General features: G+C 41.2%; 1 protein-coding gene across 4 annotated transcripts in view; it reads right to left on the bottom strand.

The window, feature by feature from the left end:
- LOC114050461 (hyccin-like) overlaps window positions 1-23,111 on the bottom strand; it is a 114,483-nt gene that overhangs the window by 28,429 nt on the left and 62,943 nt on the right. For all 4 annotated transcript variants that reach the window (XM_027872174.1, XM_027872171.1, XM_027872173.1 and 1 more), the window contains 6 exons: window positions 18,909-19,010; window positions 16,011-16,190; window positions 10,743-10,823; window positions 6,712-6,827; window positions 6,237-6,332; window positions 2,577-2,693 (listed from right to left, as the gene is read on the bottom strand). In XM_027872174.1, the coding sequence (XP_027727975.1) occupies window positions 2,577-2,693; window positions 6,237-6,332; window positions 6,712-6,827; window positions 10,743-10,823; window positions 16,011-16,190; window positions 18,909-19,010 (692 nt within the window). The remainder of the gene's footprint in view (window positions 1-2,576; window positions 2,694-6,236; window positions 6,333-6,711; window positions 6,828-10,742; window positions 10,824-16,010; window positions 16,191-18,908; window positions 19,011-23,111) is intronic.

The raw sequence follows: 23,111 nt of genomic DNA, 5'->3' as shown, positions 1-23,111 counted from the left end.
TGATGGCCACTTCTAAAGTTGTGTTTTCCTCAACTCTACTGTGGAGCAGGTTGAAGATATAGGTTCTGAGAGAAAATGTTGATGCTGAATGTATTTTTCCTTCTAAATGATGAATTTCAGTATTCTCTTCCTCCTCACCTGAGTCTCTGCCTTCCTTGCCTTCCACCAATTACCAGGTGAAATCCCCCCTTCTCCAGGAAGCCTTTCCCCATGCCCCTTTACGGCCTTCCCTCCACGGAGCTTGTTTTCCACTGATGTTGTACTGAGCTTGCTTGTATGGAGTTGTGAGCACGTTGTTTCCCCCATCAGATGGTACACTCCCTGAGATCAGGGATTTTTTAAAATTTTCTTTGTATCCCTAGGTGCCTAGCACAGTGCTTGGCACATAAGAGACCTTAACAAATACTTGATGCCTGACTGACAAATTATGTATTAAAAACACTATAAACATACAACAATCTAGGGGTACAAAAACAAGCTTAATTTCCTCTGTTTGACTTAAAAATTTCTGGCCTTTCCTTTATGCTCAGGTTATTATGTAGCCAGATCCCCTGGGTTGGTATTTTTGTATGTGAAATATACTGGCAGAACCTCACGTGTTCTGTGGTTAAGTCTGTTTGCAGCTGGAAGGAAAACTAATGAAAGTGAGAAGCCAGGCAGCGCCAAAGACAGCCACAGGGCAGCACCCGAGGACAGCAGCAGCCCACAGAGGTCACTTCAGTCTTTACAATGGTCAGAGAAGGACGGTCTAGGGTGTTTAGACATCAGCACATCTACACAAGTCTGCTTTCAGTCTCTCTAAATTAGAAGACCTAATGTTCCTGCCCGTTACAGCTGGAAGTCAATGCACACAAGACCTGGGAAGGAAGACTGTGAAGATGTGAAACACAGTCCCACTGCCTAAGGACTAGATTGGTTCTCTCAGTTTTAGGAGTGAGCGACAGAAACAGTGAGGGGAAGGGACTCAGAGACAGGATTCAGCCCATCCACAATGAGAGCCACCCAAAGGTGGGATGGGTTGTTTGAGGAGGTGGGGGGTCCTCCTGCACTAGAGGTCTTCAAGAAGAAGCTGGATAAACACTGTTGGAGAGGCTGCAAGAAGGAATTCTTATTCAGGCTCAGGTTTGATTACCTCTGATTCTGGGAGGTGAGGCAAGGCCCAGGGTCTTGGAGGTGGCCTTAGCTTGTAAATACCTGGGAGGCAGAATCAATGGGCGGAACAGCTAGAACCAGGAACTGGCAAGGCAGAGAACCCTCTAGGGTGTAATACATGGGAAGAGGACTATACCGGGGAGGTAAATTTGGAAGATGATTTTAAAATAATTGCACATATTAATTGCCAGAAAATTCTATTTTGTATGTCATGTATAGACATAGTAGGTACTTGATAAATATCTGATTGACTGACATAGGTTATGTTTGTATACATGTTACAATAAAGGCTCCAGGCCCCAAGGGGACAGTGACACAAAAGAGGTATATGTTTTCAAAATGTTGTCTAGGGTGTACAAAAGGCAATCTTGGTTCTGATGGTTGCTCTCAAACATATGAGTGGTCTCAACATACAGCTCTCATGTAAGGTACGAGTAATTATAAATGACAACTGTCCTATCTTGGGGTGGATCAGAAGATACTTCTACAGATCACATGAAACATGTAAATAAGATTTGCTGTCCTCTCAACTTCCAGAAATATGGAGCAGTCGTCATTTTTGTTCCCTCCTGAGCCTGAGAAAATATTATTGCTCTCAGTAAATCAATGAAGACTTCTGAAACCTAACAGCAATACATTTTCCTAAAGCCCTGTCCAGACTTAATTGTGATTCTGGAGATGACAGATCTTCCTAGACACAGCAGGATGAAAGGAATGAAGAGAGAGAAGAATAAGATTTTTCACTTCCACTGCCATACTAACGGCACAATATCTGACTTCCTCCTGCTAGCCAAATATCCAAATATCCCTTTGTTCAACAAACATTTATGAAGCATTTCTGTGCTAGATAAATTCCAACTAACTAAAAATTCACTTACTTTACATAATCATGACAAACAACATTCTATAAGCATGCTAAAATATTTATGCTCTTAATTTCTTATATAATCAGAGAGGCTTTGGAAAGCTATAGAAAAGATCATGAAGCAAGAGAGCTATGTAAAAAGCAATGCAATTTTGTGGAAAACTTGTAAAGTGAATGAGGGATGGAAGAGAAGAAAAGCGTTACATGGGCATTCATCTAAGTCTTACTAAGTCTTATTTTATCCCTGAATGAAGCAAGATTTCGACTTTGCTTAAAATTCTCTTCTATTACAAAATATATTAACATTGCTATAATCTATTTCTTAGTGACATACATAATCTTTCAAACATTCTAAAAAACTTTGCTGAAGCAAGCTTTGTCAAGAGCTTCATTCCATATCCATCTATATAAAAATACTTAAAATGTAAATCTAAGAAGGTAATTGAAAGAGGCTTTTCTATCTTAGTACTATAATCTAATTCACCATAGATTATATTAAGTGATGACATTTTTTCCAAAAGATCAAAAGTTGTATAATTTGTACATGGGATAAACTTACAAGGCAAAATAAACTCCTGTTAACATTTGCACCATGAATTCTGAAGAAACTGGGATCCTGCTATTTACACCTTTGTATTTTCTTACATGTTGTCGAGGATATCCACAAATGCAGATTCTAGAAAAAGCAAAATATTATGTTAATGAAATCGTTAATGTATTCTTTAACATTTATAAGCTCATTTACTTAGTACATTTCCATCAGATTTTTAAAATTTATAGTGACGTTTTCCAAAAAAGTTTATTTCTTAGACAAATTCAAATGAATAGATAAATAACCACATATTTGCATATATACATATATGAGTGTTTGTAGATGTACCAGCTAAGGCCATCTTACCATGTTGTTGGGGAACCTGCCCTTGGCATGGCTCATCTGATCATTCTGATGGACTTAATGATCAATACTTCTGACTGCAGATAAATCAACTAAATGGGGATCAATGTCAATGACCACAAATTAATGAATCAGCTGGGCCATGACTGCCTCATTTCCCATGAATAGGCAGAGTCTGAAGGTTCAAAGTGCCCTCTACTGGTAAGGTCAACACCTTCAGTTCCACACTACGTCTTGTTCTCAGCAAGGGTGAGAAGTGAGCAAGGGTGGTTATCATGAAGTTTGTATGCAGGCATTTCCCAGAATAAGATCTTTTCCTAACAAGCTCCCACAGAAGGAGGAGGAGGAAGAAGAAAAAGAGAAGGAGAGGAGAAGAATGATAATGGATGTACTCCTGGCTCCATTCTTAGGGTCACTAGGATTCCTAAGACACACAATGGAATTATTAAGGCTTCATGTATTTCTATTCTCCTAGCCTTTGGTAATCATTAAATATAAGTAGAAATGTACAGAGTATCTAAAACCTTTCTTCAGAAATGTAGTCATAGTCTCATGATGGAAAATGCTATTCACATCCAGAGAAAGAACTATAGAGTTTGAATGCAGATCAAAGCATACTATTTGTTTTTTTTTTCTTCTGTTTTATTTTGTTTCTTCTTTCTTGTGGTTCCTCCTATTGGTTCTAATTCTTCTTTACATCATGACTAATGTGAAGATATGTTTAATAGGAATGTATATGTAGAGCCTATATCAGATTGCATGCTGTCTTGGGGAGGGGGGCAGGAAGGGAGGGGGAGAAATTTTAAAATTCAAAAGCTTATGGAAGTGAATGTTGAAAACTAAAAATAAATTAATTAATTATAAAATAAAATGAGGGGAAAAAAGAAATGTAGTCATGAGGCTTGTTTACATGTTCTACTTAATATTATGCTAAGTAAACTACAGGAGATACACTTGGATTTTTGTGTTTCTCGAAAAAATACTTTAAAATCAATGTTAACTCATTTCTTTAAATGATCACATTTTGCTTCCTAGAGGCATTATTAAACAAACACTAAGCTGCCTCTCTGTATTTCTCCTTTCTAGTTCCTAAGAATCCTATTGTCTCTTCCTTGCACCCCCTTGCATCCTTTTTGGGGATTTTCCTGGGAATCTGCTTGGCCCCTCCAGCTCCCTGATTCTCCACTTCTTCAATGCCAACATTAGACCCTGTTTTCACAAGGAACATGAGCATCATGGCCCCTTGATTTCTGCATTAAATTCCCACACAGAGTTCCAAAAATAAATCCTGAAATCATGGAGGGAAACAAAGCCTTTGGAAAGACTGTCCAGCAGTCCCGTCAGCACGCTCCAAGATGGGACTTCCAGCTTAATTTGAGCCTCAAGAGAAGAACGGGCTCTCCCGGCCATCACTGTCAGCAGCTCACCAGCTCTCCAAGCAAGCTAGCAAAGACATCAGCTAACATGAGTTTTCTACTTACATATTTGACAAATTCGTTTAGAATTAAGACACATTCAGCTCATCTGTGACACAGATAAGAGAAACAGAGCTTGTCAAGACACCAAGATGATGCATTTTCAAAGCAAAAGCCGTCTGTCTCTTTTTGCTCCTCTGGTCTTTTATTCTCTCCTCCTTCTCCAACAGAGCTCCTGCCCCAGCTACCCCATGGGAGTTAGTGAGGCTTCATCCTTCTATTTCTACACTTCCTTCATTAAGTGAGCAGCTTTCAATCAATCCCATTCTACAAATCATTTCTCATGGGGCAAATACTACCCTAGGCCCTAGGCACACAAACGCTACGCCCAACGTCACCTCCCTGGGACTTGCCAGATGTGAAAGACTGGGCTGCTGTATACAGAAAAACAGCAGAGCCCACCAAAAGGTCTCCTTTGTTATGTGTCAATGTGAAAGTGGCCTGATTCTGAACCCGAGGCCAAAAGACAGTGTCAAGAGTAGTCCTGTCTGCACCCCTTTGGAGATCTCAGACATCCAAAGCAGAATCCCGGCTTTTTTCTCACAACAAACCAAAGGATCGGCAGAGGCAACACGGCCCCGAGCTAGACCTCACAAAGGAGTGGGGCCAGCTTGTCAGAGAAGATTCATGGAGAGCAAAGAGGACTCTAGCTATGCCTTCAGGGAAGCATTTCAGGCACCGGGATGACAAAGGCACTGGGGCAGGGACAATCAGGACACACAGGGAACAGGGAGGAAAAGTGCTGGGTGCTACTGCTGAGGGTTTGGGTTGGGTAGACAGCTGGGGCAAGAATGGATTCCCTAAGTCCTTTAAAATCAAAGAAGCAGATGGGGGGAGACTCATACAATGCTGAGTATATTTGTTGACCTGCTTTCCTCTTACTATATAGCACAGAATGGGGACAGAGTAAAGGATTTGGAGGCAAGAGAGTTGAATTCAAAGTCTCTCCTATGACCCTGGACAAATCACAGACTCTCAGAACCACAGACAATTGACTCTCCTTATCTACTATGTTAGAGGTGATGGCTACAATGAATTCCCATACTGATAAAACTACGGAATTCAGAAATACTGACATAAGGCATATTTGGTAAAGAAAGCCAAAGGACATAACTTCAGTATCATTTTTAAGAATAGGAAACATAATTAAGCTCTAGCTGAGGAGTAATCAAAGTTAAGGCCTGAATCGAAAAACAAGGTCAAGTTTGGTTTTTCTTGGCTGCTGACTTCCCGCTCTGCCTTCTCCTCTAATCCTCCCATTCCTTGTCTGCTTTCTCTGGATTTTAGTGCTGGCCAATGCTTTCTCCCCTCTGGCTAGCTCCCAGCACTCCACTGCCTCCAAAAGAATTTCCAAGATCCAAATTATTCTCTAACTCCTTAAACGTACTTTCACCGATTCCAGGTCAAGACAAATCAACAAGCATTTATGAAGTGTCCACTATAGCACCATGCTAAGCATAGCTCCCAAAAGCATCCTCCCCACTCTTACCCCCATAGACCTCTAATTGGCAGGAGAGTTTAAAAAAAAAAAAACTCAGTCATTACCCGTCATTCTCACTTATATCATGGCTCCTAACAAGCACAAATATGGCTCCAAAAAATTACTAAGAGAATATGACAATCACTCAATCAAATCAACATTTATTAAGAGCCTACTATGTGCTAGATACTGTGCTAAGCACTGCCAACTCATTTATATATCTGGAATGCTTTCTTTATTTAGCTAAATTTATTCTTCTTTTTGGAACTTTTAATTTTTAAAGTGTTGGAAAAAGCATAACAAGGAAGGTATCATTGCAAACATAACAAGTTCGTAAGTATATCAAGTAAAAGCTGATATTTAATTTACCTTGAACAAATTTGACACAGCGATTGAAGAGAAACATTGGGCATATAGGTTAAGGCAGCATTGTAACACAATAAAAGGAATGTCAACACTTCAAACCTAAATAGAAAACAAAAAAGATTTCACAAAATCTTAATTTCAATTTAACAATAATAATAATAATAATAATGCTAGCATTTATATAATGCTTTATATCTGTGTTCAAAAATAAAGGCAAGGAAGAAATAGTAATATACAAATACTACACTGAAATTCTCTTAAAAATTAGTGTTAATTTTCTTTAACTACTGCAATTATTTAAAACTAATATTTTCCAGATGAATTCTGAAACAAGAGCACAATCAATGATTTAAGACGAATTTTCTCTTACATACAATTAGTAATCTGTTTAATAGCATGCAATATGTTTATGAATTGTAAATCTAATGTAAAATAATTCTCTGACTTTCATGCAACAAATTCTATTTCTCAATCTTACCTATTCTGAGCCGTTAACATCTCTCTTTGAGGATGAGGTCCACTGTAAACAACTTTTGATAAACCATGCTGGCATAAAGCACTTTCTGTCAGAGCCATGGAACCAATGCTGGAAGGCTAAAGAAAAAACATATTTGAATAAAAACGATTACAACAAACGCTCTTGGAAAATATGTAATTAAGGAAAAGTAATATAACAGGCATACTGTATGTTAAAGATAAGTCCATAATTTGATTATCAGTGTTTTACTTTTAAATCTTCTTTGACATTGACTAACAAAAAAAAACAAACAAACCATAGGACTTAACAAAAAATTCCAGATTGATAAAATTCAATTGCTTTAATATACAAAGCTATCAACTTGACAAAGATGATAAAAGATCAAAAAAGTTAATGTGGGAGGGGCCGTGGGAAGACATGCATACTAACACACTCTTGGGGGAAGTGTGAATTGGTATAGCTAGTCTAGAAAACAATTTAAATTATGCAAGAAAAGTTACTATTCTTCCTGCCCTTTGACCTCATCATCCAAATTCCCCAAGGAGGTCAAGCACATAAAGAGAGGCCTCATATTTACCAAAATATCAACAGCAACACTTTTTGCAATAATAAAAAGGTGAGAAAGTACATGCCCTTCAACTGCAGAATAATGGAACAAAATGTGGTCTAGTAATGCAATTAGGATTTAGGAATATGCCACTAGTAATTATTAATATGAGTTCACAGAAAACACAGGAAAATTTATATGAACTAAGGAAGGGAGAAAAAAGCAGAACCACAGCAGGTCAGAAAATGTCAACAATAATGTAAATGAGGACAAGAATTAAGATGAACCAAATTCCAATCACATGTAATGCCTGATGTTGGAGGGACGGAGGGGATGCCTCCCAAGGCGGGGTCAGCTGCTGCCTCTGCCAGGCACAATTGTGAGGTCTGCCGGGTCTGAGTTGGTGGCTTGGGTTTTTTTGGTAGGTGTATTTTTAAGGAAGGGCATTTACTTCTGTTAGAGGAGGTATTTTAGGATGTGATTATGGTATGAGAAAAAAAATGAAAAAAAAAGGCAACAAGATTCCTGTTTTTTAAAATTCCTGTATAATGGTATACAGAATTGCAACAAAAAAAAATATATTGGGGAGTGGGGAGAGAAAATATGCAAACTAAGTTTTTTCAAAACAAACTTGCCACCATCAACTTTCCAATTTCATCCTGCCAGAGCCAGAGAGGCTCCTGGGGAAGGGTCCACTCTGCCAAGGCAGGTCAGCACCTTCTCTGAAAGTTAGAGCCTTAGAACCTGAAGCAAAGTGACTTCATCCATCAGTATGGGTACAAGGCAGGATTTGAAGCAAGGCCTTCCTATCTCTGAGGTCAGCTCCTAATCCCTTCCACCATGCAGCCTCTGAGGATAATGCCACATTTATTAAGTTCCTATTGTTAGATGCTGAGGGAGACACAAAACTAAGAAACTGTAGCTGGCCTCAGGAAGTTTCTAATCTACTAAAAGGACAGGACACATGCACAACACCTAACATGGCAAGTTTCACGACTAGGGATGTGAGAGGAGAGAATCACAGAATGACAGGCCCTTATGGCTGGAAGGGACCACAGGGGACATCCAGGAGGTGACCAAAGATTCCCTCTGCAGCATACCTGGCAGACGATCATCCAGTCTTTGCATAAAGACCTCTGGAGAGGGGAGCCCCTGCCTCCCAAGGCAGTCCATTCCACTTTCAGGTGGTTGTAATTGTTAGGAAGTTTTCCCCTCTGCCAACCCTCAATTTGTCCCTTTGGATCACCACTCATTAGGACCAGTTCTGTCTTCTAGGGTCAAGTGGAACCAACTACTACACAGCTACATCTTCTTCACCTTGTTCTTGGGAAATTAATTGTTTTGAATGCAAGTAAAAGATTTTCACACTGATTCCTACTCAATTTCATCTTAACAGATTTGGCTCAAAGTTTCTAATCTATCAAAAGGTTTTGAATCCTGTCATCTAGTGTGTGAGCTATTCTTCTTCTAAGCTTTTGCTCATCTGTGAATCGGAGAAGTGCGACACCCATGTGATAAAAATGCCGAGTATGGATGTCTGAGGCATTCTACTGAAGACCAGTGGACTCCTGCACATTATACTGATTAACCATTAATGACTCTTCGTAGGGTCCAGTCATTCAAAACTCATCGAAATCCATCGAAATGTACTATCATCTCACCCACATTTTTTCATGTTTTCCAGGTTAGCATCATAAAGTAGGACTTTAAAGCCCTCTGTAAAAATGTGAGCCAGCTCTGTCTATGGTCTTCTGACCCACCAATGTAAGTTATTGAGATCTGTTGTTCAAGAAATCCCATTGGCCCTTTATGGAGACACTTCCCTTTCGAGATGTTCCCTGACAATCTTTTAATAGCTTGCTGTAGAATTCTGCAAGGAATTAAAATCAATGCTATTATCGGTGGTGTCTGAAAGCTCATGGGGAACAAGAGGATGCCTCAAAATTGGAAGACCAAGGTTCCAACTTGCAAAGGGACAGTATTCGCCCTTTTCTAATTCTGCAGTCTCCCTCCAGTTCCCCATGATCTTCCAAATATCCCTGACAGAAATTCAATAATCACATCTGCCAGTTCTTGGGTGGGCTAAGATGGCCTAGAAGATTTGACCTCATTAAGGGAAGACAGGTCCTAGTTATCTCCTTATCTTGATGGCAACTCGCTAATGGTCATTCTTCCCCATCTTTCCACTGGCAGACAGCAGTAGCAAAGAGTCAAGGAGTCCTCAGTTTCCTCTCTGTCACTGGTGATCACTGTTTTATCTGCTCTATCTCTTTTTGGATGCTACTTATTTTTCCAATATAGGGTGGTGGTGCTGCTGCTGCTGCTGCTGCTGGTTACTGTTGTTGTTTTGTATGCTTAGCTTTCCTCCCCAACATCAGCTCATTCTGCCCTTTGACTCCTGAGGAAGTTCATCTAGGACTATGCTGTACATCTCTTTAAAATCTAAGTTGGTTGTTTAGTTCTCTGTGAACTCAAATTAGTCCCTTTAGATAACTAACTTCATCTTGTCTTTCTCAGTGGAACTGTTTCTTTTTTTGAGGTCTTCAGAATTAATTCTTGAGAACTTCCCATTCATCCTACATTGACTTTCTCCATAGAATTTTAGACCACGGCATTCTAGGCATCCTGAACACTTTGAGATCCACCTTCCTAAAATTCAGGGTGTATGTCACTGTATTCTCAAATTTCCTTTCCTACTCCATTAAAAGTTCTAAGAAGGAGTGGTCATTTTCTTCCAGGGTTCCCATCATTTCTACCACCAGAAAGTAATCCCTCCTGACTGATGAGAATCAGATCCAAAATAGAATTTTCCTTCGTTGCTTCCTCAAACTTTTGAAAGATGGAAAGAGATGACTTCCAGTTGGAGAGAGAAGAGAGAAAGGAACAAGAGAAGGCTTTATGGAGACTGCACTGCACCTGGGTCACGACAGGTAGATTGGCTTTCAATAGTCCAGGACGGTGGAATGAAAATTCTAAGCATAAAGGATGGTGAGATCAAAAGCACAGAGGCCAAAAAATACATGACCTATTCGTGGAGTGGTAAGTAGTCTGGTTTGGTTGAGGGGGAGGACATGTTTGGGGAACACGTGGCCAATTAGAACAATATGACATTCAGCCTTAAGTGCTGGGCTAAGTCAACGCCTCTGGACAGAAACCATCGTACATTTGTGAGCAGCAGAGTGACAGGAGCACGTTATTTGTATCTGTTATATCTGCACTATACAGATTAATTAGGCATCGAGGCGATGACAGAATGGGGGCAGGAGACACAGTAAGAAAGGACAGCTACACTCGGGGAGCACTTCATTCGGGGGGGAGCACTTCATTCGGGGCAGAGCACCAACACAAACGCATTCCTCTCGTGTTGACTCTGGTGAGTTCCTCTTTTCTGCCCCATCCCCTTCCCGCCCACCAAGAAACATCAGTGGAATGAAAAACCTACTAGGCCAGGTCCCCTACATTCACTTTGATCAATGCCACTTACTTCATGATATATTGATGGCTTAGATAAAGATGGGATTGTAAAACTCAACACTTTGTTATGTCCCTGTTTGTCAACTATTTCCTACAGAAAAAAAAAAAGAAGAGAATAAACTGACATGTAAATTAAAGTCTATAAGACAAATACACATACGCAGACACATAGAATCTCTACATTCTTGGCCTAAATAACCACAACTCTCTAAAAACTTAAAAGGCCCTTCCACTCATTAAACCAGAGAAATAGAGCCATTAGGAACTTGCATGTATATACATGTGTTCTTCAAGTATCAGAAACAATCACTCAATTTGTTGGATTTAACTAAAATATGCATTGCATTTCAAAAACTTAAATTTCCTGATTTAATACATGTAACATGTTTAAAGTTGTTTTTCCCCCTAAATCAACTAAAATAAAGTAGTTAAAGAACATGTTATAGAAACTTGACAAGCTAATCACATGCCTTGAAGAGTAGCAATAATCTGCACTCCTTTAAAGGAAGGAGATAGATTGGAAGCTTTCTTAATTCCCTTACAAATTACATACCTGCAGAAAACTGAAAACACAAAAGGAAAACATGCTACCAGGTAAAGTTTAATCTGTTCAAATAGTTCATGCAAAATTCAGAAGTAGCCTAGATATTAATGAATCTGGGAAAGTGTGGCCCAGGATGTAAAGACTTCATATATATTCACTGCCCTAGAAAGGCTCTCAAATGCCCACAATCCATGGATCTGCAGAATACTTTATTCATGGACAAAAAAAGGTAAAGACATAAAAATCATATTGGAAAGCCAGAGGCTTCATAGATGGAAATGTTCAGTCGTCCTATAATCCTTTAATACTTGAAAGAATGAGTGGTGTCACTGATGTGGCCATTCCCTCTAATGATGCAGATTGCACAGTCTCCATCCGTGTCATCTAATCCATCTCCACAGAGGATGTCTCCAATGTGCTGGAATCACAGAAATATTACAGGTAGAAGGGACCTCCACACAACAAACCCAATGAGTTGCTTGAAGACCAGCAGCCTGATCCAATTTGGGGTAACTCACCAACAGCCTCAGCTGGCCTCTCCAGCCACGCTGCTCGAGTTCTGTGTCTAAAGACAAGCCGAACGGGTTTAAAGCCTCTTCTAGGCGCCAGGACTTCAAGCGCTTAAAGCGAGGCATCGTGGCAAACCTGGCTTCTCCATGCCAGACATCCCCAGTTCCTTTGAATGATCATCATTTGGCAAAAACTCAAGGTTCATTTCCATGCTGTGGTCACCCTCCTCTAAACTTTCTTTTTAGCTTATCACTGACATTCCTCAAACGTGGCACACAGATGTGGAAGGCATGACGCTGCAGCAGCTATCTGGCCCATGCTCTCCTTAGGCCAGTCTCTGAAGGGAAGCCTCTCAAGGCAGCCCATGATAACTTTTGCTTTTCTGGCCACCCCGTGACACTACTGATTCATACTGAGTTGAAGTCTAGCAAAGTCCAGGCTCACTGTCTTCCTTTAGGGCCCAACTCCTGTCATCATAATAGAACGCTTCAACTTAGCTAAGTATTGATGCTTATGTCAATACCCTAAAGCCCACGACCTCCTCTTCAATTCCACCAGAGTCACGCACAGGGACAGTCACACCTTACCCCTGGCCATCACTTACAAATGTTTCTCTGTCACAGCCAAAAGCTCTGTCGTCCCTCAAACTTATCATGGCCTCTGACCACCCACTTCTCCCTGCGTCTCACCTCTCTGCGTCCTCGTCATGGTCCCAAGCCTTTCAACTTCAGAGATTTTCCTCAGGTCATCACTCCTTCTCTACCTTCACTCTCCTCCCTTCCCAATCTTGACTCTAGAGTTAACCTATTCAACTATCTGTCTTCTGCTCTCAAATTCCTCATCCCCTTGTCCTATCACCGCTCACCCCTTGACAAACCTCAGTCTTGGATTCCACCCCCATCTGCCTCCTTTACGCCTACTCCCGTGCTGCTGAACAGAGCTGAAGAAGTCACAGTGGAACTAACTGGCTGGCTCTAACACTAACTTCACTTGACACGCTCCCCTGGGTCCTCCCCACAAAAGCAAGGCAGTCCTTTTACTCTTCCCAAACCTTTAATTCTCCCCTCAAACCTCCTGCACACCCTCTTCTTCAACCTATAATCTGAGGACCTTGACTATGCTGAAAAAGTAAAGATGATTCATGGTGAGCTCCCTTCTTCTGCCCTTTTATCTCAGAAACTCTTGCTATCACCCCCCTTCTCTCTACTTTACTCCAGTCTCCAATAACGTCTTTCTCCTTGACAAGCCCCCCCATGCCCTCCCCTCCATTTTGCCTCTCTAATCCTCTCTAATCTTTAGTCTCTCACCACACGCTTATGTTCTTCCCTGCTGCCTACAAATAGATATTTCTAAATCTTCAGCCATGGGTTCTGCCATCCCCCCCAGCTCCCCATTTTCTATTTCTCCTCTCCTGTTTCTCCTCTTACTGCCACTTCCATCCTTTCTCCCTCACTCCTTGTACTTTTCCATCTAACTTCTAACCACATCCCTCAGCTGCCAGAGTAGATGGTCCTTTCTCAGTCTGCATCCTTCTTGAACCCTTAGCTGGTCACTCCTTCTGCATCATTTCTCTTCTCTACACCTTTTCACTGTCTGTCCCTCATGCCTAGAATATTCTCCCTCCTTGCCTTGACCTTCTGGTCTTCTTGGTCCCCACCAATGCCAGTCCCCTCCTCCTAAGATGACCTCCAAATTACCCCGTGCATCACATATGCACAGAGTTGTTTGCAAGTTTCTCTCACATTAGAAAGGGAGCTCCTTGGAGACAGGGATTGTTTTTGCCTTTCTGTTTACTCCCACACTGAGTGGAGTTCCTGGCATATAATAAGTACTTAATAAATGCTTGTTGGCTTGACTGGTCTGTTGTGAAACCATTTCCTGGTCCTCTTCCAGCTGACCACTCTTTTCTCATTTCTTTTACTGGCTCTTGCCTATACCAAACAGTGGAAGCGTTGGTGCTGTCCAAGGCTCTGGTCTGAGCTCTCTTCTTTCTCTCCTCTCTTGGTTGCTCATTCCCTCCGTCCCCATTGACTCTGACCACCTCAGCTGAGATGACTCCCAGACCTGTGTAACTGCTGCCAGTCTCCCTCCTCAGCTTGAATCCCACATCACAATCTGCCTGCAGCACATTTCAAATAAGATTCCTCACAAACATCTCAAACTCAGTATGCCTAAAATCGAGCTCGTTCTCTTTCCCCTAAACCCAGGCCTCTTTTGAACTCCCCTCTTTCCATCAAGGGCCCTTCTTCTGGTTTCCTTGGTTTGCACTCTCAGTGTTATCCTCAGCTCCTCATTCTCCATCACCTCAGCTATCTAATAGACGGCCAAATCATGTTACTTTCATGATGATGATGATGACAACGCCATAATAATAATTGTTATGGTTATTATAGCTAGCATTTATATAGTGCCTACTATGTGCCAGGCACTGTGCATCCATCCTCTTCTCTTTACTCTCACAGCATCACCTCTCACTCACTATTACAAGCACCTCCTATTGTGATTTCCCTACCTCATCTTTCCTCACTCCAATCCAGCCTTCACACAGGCACCAAGGTGATTTTTCTAAAGAACACATCTCACCATGTCAATTCCCTCTTCAACAAATTCCAACGGCTCCCTATTACCGCTAAGAGCAAAGATAACCTCCTATTGTGCATTTTGTTACTGCTGTTCAGTCATTTCAGTCGTGTGTGACTCTTCATGACCCCATCTGGAGTTTTCTGAGCAAAGATACTGGAGTGGTCTGCTATTTTGTCATGCAGCTCATTTTACAGATGAGGAAACTGAGGCAAACAGAGCTAAGTGACTTGCCCGGGGTCACACAGCTATTAAGTGTCTGAGGCCACATTGGAACTCAGCTCTTCCTGACTCCTGGCCCAGCACTTTGTGCACTGTGGCATCATTTAACTGCATAATCTAGAACTAGATCGAGAAGGACTTTAAGTGACAAGTAGTGGGGTTGACATTTTATCCTGGAGTTACTGAGCAGGACAAAGTCACAGTGGCCAGACCTGCGGCTTGAGGATCATCACTTTGGCAGCCATGTGGACCGACTTCTCCCTGGCTAGGGGTTCCTCCTGCTCTAGGCCCCGCCACTACCACACACTGGCAGACTCTCCTTGTTCTCAGCCATACCCCCGGAAAAAGCTGTTTACATTTGCAACGTCCACTTTCTTTCACTTGCTTTTCAACCCTCTGCTTCTCCCTTCAGGCTTAATCACTCAACTAGAACTGCTCTTGCCAAGTTAACCATGACTTCTTACTTGGAGGCTTGACAATCCTTTCTTAGCCTTGTCCTTCTTGACCTATCTGAACAAACTCCATTTTCTTCCTACGCATTCTCTCCTTTCTGGGTTTTTGGAACCCTCCTTTCTCCTGGTTCTCCTCCCAGCACACCAGCTCCTTCTCAGTCTTCTTTGGTGCCTCATCCTATATGGTGTGCCCCTCTGTGAGCGTTCCCCAGGGCTCTGGCCTAGGCACTCTTTTCTTCCCCCTCTCTCTTCTTTCTTTTGGTAACGTCAAGGGTTTATCTCTATACAGACGACTCCCAGATCGATATATTGCTTCTCAGTCTCCTCCTCAATCTCCTGCCATGCCTCAGAGGAGGCGAGGTGGTCTAAGCAGCAGGGGTGAGGAAGACGTGTCACCAAGGCACAGAGCGCTATCCGTGGGTGAGGAACAGCAGGGTCAGTCTGGTGGAAGATCGAGTTCACATTTAGTTTAAGTACAGTGAAGTTCACGTTTTGAGACCATCAGTCAGCAGTGATTCTTGGCACTCTCTGGACACTTCACCGCTGCCGCATCTCTCCCTGCGGAAGCAAAGGGAACTGAGGGCCAATACAAACTCTTCTTCTTTTACCTTCCAATCAACCCAATGGCTTACACTATAACATTATAATATATTATTATATATATAGCATTATTATATTATAACATTATAACATTATAACACTATAATATATTATATATAGCATTATTAATTATATTATAACATTATAACATTATAATATATTATTTTATATATAGCATTATAACATTAACATATGACATCTGAGAAAGTAAAATAAAAGAAAGCCTGCATCTGTGTTCATTTAAATAAAGCTAGTCTCAGAAAAAGAAAGAAAAGATGAACAATAAGCTCAAAGAGGAAAAAAACGAGCCACTGGAGAGTGGCGATCTCCCCGGCACACTCTGGACGAGGGCCATTAACTTCATACAAACCAAGTTGTAAACGCCTAAAAGAAGAGCTTCAATGCAGCCCGTGCTGTGCTGCTTCCAGGTGGCAGACACGGTCAGGTAGCACCACATCAGTTCTGGGAGAAACTGCAGTGTGAAGAGCAGCAGCTTTTTTTCTCCACTTCTGTAGAACTCAAAGAGCTGGTGACACACGGGTTCGAGCAACTGGGGAGAGAAGGGAGTGCACTCAGACAGGATCAGAGTTAACAGGCATCATTACTGAACAAAGGCTTTCCCCTGCTTGAGCAATGCGCTACAAGAAAAAGGTTGACATTTGGAAACAGAACTTGTGGAATTTTCAAGCTGAAATCAAAGGCCAGGCCTCCACGTCTTTTCCCTTTTTTCTGTAGGAAAGTGACCAACACTCCCCACCAAAAAAAACCGAAACAAAACAAAACTAAGATCATAAAGCCCAAAAATTATTCTCTTAAGCCCATGAAAATACCCAAGCCCCAAGGAGTGCAGGCTGAAGGGGAGCAGCTCCAAGAATGCACTGGGCCCCCCAGTTCTTGGATATCCTGTGGGTTGGCAATCCTGAAACTCTAAGTTCACAAGCCTTACCAAGGCACTTACCTGTCAGAGTCAGCTTAGAGACACAAGCAGCTCAGAATAAAGTCACTGCTAATGGTGGCACAAGCCCAGTCGATCCATCCTAAGTTAGTTAGTCAGTCAGTGAACAACAACTCGATAAGTGTTTGCTATGTGCTCAGCACTGTGCTAACCATGAGGGTATAAAAAGAGGCCAAAAAGTCCCTGCCCTCAAGAAGCTTACATTCAAATGGGGGGGGGGGGCGGCTAGCATGCAAATACATAGGTACATTCAAGATACTTAGAGAGCAGTTGGAAGGAAATCTGAGAGGAGAAGGCCCCGGCAACTGGGGGAAGGCTTCCCGCCAAAGAGTGGATTTGAACTGAATATTGAAAGAAGCAGGGAAACTACGACACAGCCCAGCTACGAGCCCCTTCTGCAGTGACAGCAGGGACAAGAAAGAGCATTAATTTAACTACTGGCACTTTTAACGTGTCTTTAGACTTTAGATTTTAACAAGTCTAATGACTTTATATACTACTCAAGAGCTAAACTGTGCATGTTGATGTTTTCCTTATAAATTAAACCAAAAGATATAAAGAAGTTGGGGCCAAAGAGAATGACTACCAGGAGAGTTTCAGGCAGCATGGGAGTCTTAGAGAGAGAAAAGGATCCGAGGGTTAGACATACAGAGCCAAAAGGGTCAAGTCTAGTCCAGAGCTCCTCTAGTCAAATCCCTTCATTGTTTAGATGAGGAACTGGAGGCCCTGGGAGGCCAAGTGACTTGCCCAACTCCAGAGCCCTTTCCACTTGTACTGGGGCTTCCCAAAACCTCTGACTGGGGAGGAGGATAAAAAAGTTCACAAAGGCGATTTTACCATATGGTCAAAGGCAACAAAAAACACTTAACGGAATGCTTGGTGATCTTACCTCTTCTACATTCACAGTAATGATAAGCACCAAGACAGCCACGAACAAGTCTGTGACTTAAGTACCAACACTGGTTGCAGAGAATGAAACTCTACAAAGAACTTAACAAGATTCTCCAGACTAAGTCCACATATATCCTGATACTCAGGGGGACTTCAATTCTGAGGCAGATACAAGGGGAGCTGTCTAAAAAAATGTTGGAAAATAACCAAGGGCATTGAATCATAAAAGCTTAGAGTCCATCTAGACAGCTCATGCCAACACTTTATGAATATCTTCAGGGGAGTCTGGGCAGGACAGTGGATAAGAAAAGTCGGAAAGCAGCAGAGATCCAAACAATACCCAACAAAAGAACAAGAAAACACCAGGTGTGGTCATTGCTTTGGTCTAGTCAGATGAATTGTATTCTTCATTACCAGGGAATATTAGAGCGTTCTGTCGGCATGGAGTATGACAGTGGCAGCACGGGAAGTGGAGCGCCCTAGCTCTGGAATCAGAGGACCTAGGTTCAAATCTCTCTCTGTGACCTTGGGCCAGCCCCTCCCCACTTGCAGACCCCTATTTCTTCATCTGTAAAATGCGAAGAGAAAACTAAATGGCCTCTGAGTTCCTGTTCAGCTCTAGATCTGTAATATTAAAATGAATACAAAAATGTACTTTTTATGAAACTGACTATATCCCAAAAGACAGAACTAGGTGGCTAAGTAAATAGAGCTGGGCCTGGAGTCAGGAAGCCCTGAGTTCAAATCTAGCCTCAGACACTTTCCAACTGTGTGACTCTGGGCAAATCACTTAAGTTCTGTTTGCCTCAGTTTCCTCATCTGTAAAATGGGGATAATAAGAGCACCTACCTCCCAGGTTGTCATACGGCTCAAAGGAGATAACAATGGTAAAGTGCTTAGCAGATGCAGATGACTCCCAGGTTTATAGTATTCACTTAGGTGAGAGGTAATCAAAGTCCAAATTAAACACTGGGATGGAAACAAAGGGAAGGGGATAGATGAGAGATGTCTTGCAGGGGTCTGATCAGACAGGGCTTTGCACCTGCCTCAGTCCAGCAAGTTCAAAGGCTTTGGGTTCCACTGCAGACAGCAGGGGTTAGCAAAGATCAAACTAAGGCAAACTAATGATGTGACCCAACTCAACTGGGGTTGGCTGTGACGTCGGGAAAGAAGACACAAGTCAGAGTCAAACCAAAGCACCTGATTGTCAAGCATTCATTAAGCACCTACTGTGTAACCAGCACTGAGCTCCAAGCCCTGCCCTAAAGGAACTGCTCTGTTTTGGGACAGGAGAAGAAGACAGGGAAGGGAATGAAGCAAAGCAAAGTCAACTACTAACTTCTCAGCAGAATCAGATTTCAATTTGACCCCAAAACCCATCAGTGCTGATGTCACAAGTTCTCAAGAGGACAAATTACTTACATCACTTTGCGGCTCCTGGATAACTTTATATAAAGATGAAACCAAAGTACTCTTATCTTTTAAATTTTCAGCATACTCTGATAGAGATGTTTCTGGTAGCGTCTAAAAACAAAGCAAAATTACATTTTAATTCATCTTGTCACCATGTTATTTCCACTGTCAATACTGACCTAAATCAGCTGACTATTAAAAATCATCTAAATGCCATCAGCAGTTAACTTTTCTGCTCAGTTAGGTGCCTAAAATGAGAAAAGATGATTAAAAGTTGTATATAACATGCGGATTTGCAAGTTCTATTATATTTTAACTGGAAAGATACTACTGCTATAATTCATGTTAAGTCCGTTTCTGATATTTTTGCAAGCATAAAAGTTAGGACTCCAGCTTGTGAATATAACTCACTCAGAATGTTTTGTAGAGTAAAACTTAAGCCTGAACTCTAAGAAAATTTTAGCTTTTCTATACTTTAGGGAGAATAAGCAGCACATTGGTTATGTCAGTTCTTCTACTATCAAAGACACAAATAGGCTAATTCAGTCTGGTTGTTCATGTGTTTCAGTCATGTACAACTCTTCTTGACTCCATTTGGGGCTTTCCTGGCAAAGATACATGAGTGGGTTGCCACTTCCTTCTCCAGGTCATTTAACAGATAAGGAAACTGTGGTAAATAGCAGGCAAATGATTTGCCCAGGGTCACACAGCCAGTAAATATCTGAGGCCAGATTTGAACTCAAGTCCTCCTGAATCCAGGCCTGGTGCTCTACCCACTGTACCACCTATTCCAGAGGCAACTTCAAAGTAGCAAAAGGGTCTTCCTCTCACTAGCAAGGCCAGAGAGCAGGAAGCCAACGATGGGCTAGGGATTTTCATAGCACTTGATAACCACAAGCCTTCCTAGGAAGAAAAGTCTACCTACCCCCGTAAACATACTCCAACAGCAGTCCTCTTCTCCTGGGTCATCATTGCCCCCCACTAGAATGTTTACCCACTGAAAATGCTCCTTCAGAGGAGACCAACCTAGAATATTCTTAACGGTTATTCTGAAACACTACCTTTCTTGGCATTACATTGATGGGTTTTATCTAATTGAGAAACTAAAAGTCCAAACAGAGATAGATGAAGTGACACAACTGGGAATTTTGTCATCAAGATATTCAATTCATTTCTCATTAAAGGCAAATAGAACAAGAACTCACTCAAGGAAACTTGAAGTATTTACTTTCAATAGGTGATTTAGAAATCCCTTTTTTCACTTAACAAAATCAATTCCTGTCCCCCATCCCTGAGACAGGTATTTATTTACCAGAATGCTAAGTAAATGTGAATTACTTGGGGACCTTCTACCATTCTCCAAAGAACAGAAAATCATATGCCTTGGCACTATTTACATAAAGGCAGATGAGGGCATTCGTCAATATTTCAAAAGCATGTAACAAAAGATCTCTAGGCAACATTCCATTTAAGTCATTTGATCAACCGTAACCTGATAAAGGAGGAATTTATGTAAAAGGGATGGTTATCAAAAAACAAAACGAAACAGAAGCCTCAGTCTGATCCTTGATCCTTAAATCTGAAAATGCATCTAATTTAAGACTACAAAATGACTGTTACCGATTATAATCCGTACATAAACGATTACCAAACTAATTAGTAAACTGAACAAGTATTACACAAAAATTCAAAAAATAGAGAAACCTAAGATTTTCTGTTGGTGAAAAACAGAAAAGATCTTGAAATTAAACTATTTTCTGAAAAATAGTCAAAGGAACAATCTCTGGGAAATATTTTTAGCTTAGAATTTATTACCATTAAATGAGAGGAAGAGTATTCTAAAATAAATAAATGAATACAGTCAATACCTCTAGATTTCTTCCCCAATTTTGTTATTGATTTTATGAATCTGTAAAAACGATGCTATGAAAAATGAGAAAAGATGCCTTGCCACAATTCTACAGTTTTCAGAGTAATGAAAATCTTAAAATATCATTACATTTAAATATTATAATAATATTATAAAACTTAAATGCAACAAAGCATGTCAAAATTTATTTCACCATACAAATTCAAGAAATTTTTTTCAACTATCGACTAGGAGCAAAGAACTGCCCAGAGATAGTGGCCTTTCATATGAAAGAGGTACTTATCAAGATTCAGAAAGCCCAATCAGAAACCTAAAAGTAATGATGGAAAACCATGCTGTCGAAATGAATGCTTGGCAAGATTTGAAGAAGCAGCCAGATGCTCCACACAAGCATCATTTGGCAGATGGTTAAGAAGCAGACTTAGAATTAATTGCCAGGATGGGGGGTAGGGGGCATGGTGCAAAGGGTATAGAAAGAGGCATATGGTAAAGATTGAATAACAACAAAAAAACTCTCATCAATCAACCACATATATGATATGGCAAGACTGTGAGTCTTGCTGTAAAACGGCCACCAAGAAACAAGGACAAATTAGAAGAATGAAAACAAATTAGATGAAATTATACAGAGCATTCAAAAGTGCACAAGCCAATCTGAAAGACAATAATTTAAAAACAGATTTTCAAAAAGCAATCACTTTACAAGCTAGAAATGAAACACAAAAACAAATTACGAAGTCCTATTTAGATAAAAATTTCACTCATTCATGCTATGAATGCTTAATGGTTTCCCCATTAAGATAATCTAGACTTTTGAGCTATTTTTCATGTGATGGACACGCCCCTGTAGTGATCCATCCACTCTAGCCCTTCAGAGATCCTCCTTGGAACTAAAGGCATGTTTTTCTAAAGCAGTGACTGACATAAATTTGACTGTACTGAACATGGAAATGGAATCCATGAACACTTATCAGCACCATAACTCCATAACTCATTAACACCACACTTGTCCCAACTAAGTTGTCCAGTCTCGTACTGTATCATAGGCCCCTGGAGGGCAGGAGCTCCAGTCAAATGCTACTTTTTTTGTCCTATGGCTAATAAACTCTGTCCTTTACACAAGCAGTGACAGCCATGGGCAAAATCTTCTTTTCCACTCAACTCCACCCAGCTTTGCCCCACCCTCTTCCCCACATCCTATCCCCTGGAACCTCATTCTATAATTTCTCCTGGTCTCTTCCTGTTACAGTACTGTCATCTTCTTGTAAACATGGCCCATCTGGAAAATACCAGTGTGCTTCGCTCCCATCTCCTGTACTGGGTCTGTGGGCTCTCCTGCTTTCCAAGACACTTGACCAGGAGGAAGAATAAACCTCCTCCTTTCTCTCCATTGCTACTGCCAGCCTTCACCTCTTGCTGTCATCCTGAGCAGTTTCTCCTCTTGTAAGATTCACTCCATCTCAGTCAGGGTGTCAATTAACATTAATGAAGTATCTATGTGCCAGGCACTGTACTAAGTGCTGAGGATACAAAAAGAGGGAAAAGCCAGTCCCTGACTTGGAGAAGCTCCCAGTCTAATGGGGATCCATCCATCTGTCCATACCACCCAGTCCAGAATCTTGTGAGCAACAGTCTACCAGAGTCCACATTACTTTCCCTCCTTTCTCAAGCAGCAATGCTGGCTCAGTCTTCTCACCTCAACCCCTGCCCCCAATTAGCAAGAATTAAGCTCTCCTTATGTGTCAAGGTCTGCGATAAGCACCGTACCTGCCCTACAGGAGCTTACATTTTATCAAGGGAAAAACAAGAACACGGTATATAGAAAAGACACACAAAGTAAAGACAAAGTAATTGGTGGCAGGAGTGGCACGAGAGCTGTGCTTGTGCATTTCAGGTAGGGAGGAAGGCCAGACCAGAGGCACCAAGACAGGAGTTAGACTAGTGGGTGAGAGGAACAAGGAAGCCAATGCAGCTAGTTCATAAAACTTGGGAAGCTGAAAGATAGACTTGGCCTGAGACCTACTACTATTGGCCAATCAGAGTATTTTGGAGAGAGTGATTTGGGGTTAAGGCTGGTCTTTAAGAGAAAAGGAAAAAAAAAAATATATATATATATATACATATACACACACACATACACAAATACACAAAATATACCAAACTAGCCAAGGCGAAAAAGAGCTTGCTTAGAGTTCCTACCTACAAATATCACAATAAATAGATGCAACATTCTACCTAGACAAGTGGCCATAATCATGTGTTCATCTGCCCTGGAAATTTATCTTTAGCCACTTTAAAAAAAAACAACTAATCATTTATTTTTACACGTATTACCTCAACCT

This window comes from Vombatus ursinus, unplaced genomic scaffold, assembly GCF_900497805.2.
Source record: "Vombatus ursinus unplaced genomic scaffold, bare-nosed wombat genome assembly UNPS02014799.1, whole genome shotgun sequence".
NCBI classification, from domain to species: domain Eukaryota; kingdom Metazoa; phylum Chordata; class Mammalia; order Diprotodontia; family Vombatidae; genus Vombatus; species Vombatus ursinus.
The sequence above is the reverse complement of the archived record's forward strand: the minus strand, read 5'-3'. Positions and strand labels throughout refer to the sequence as shown.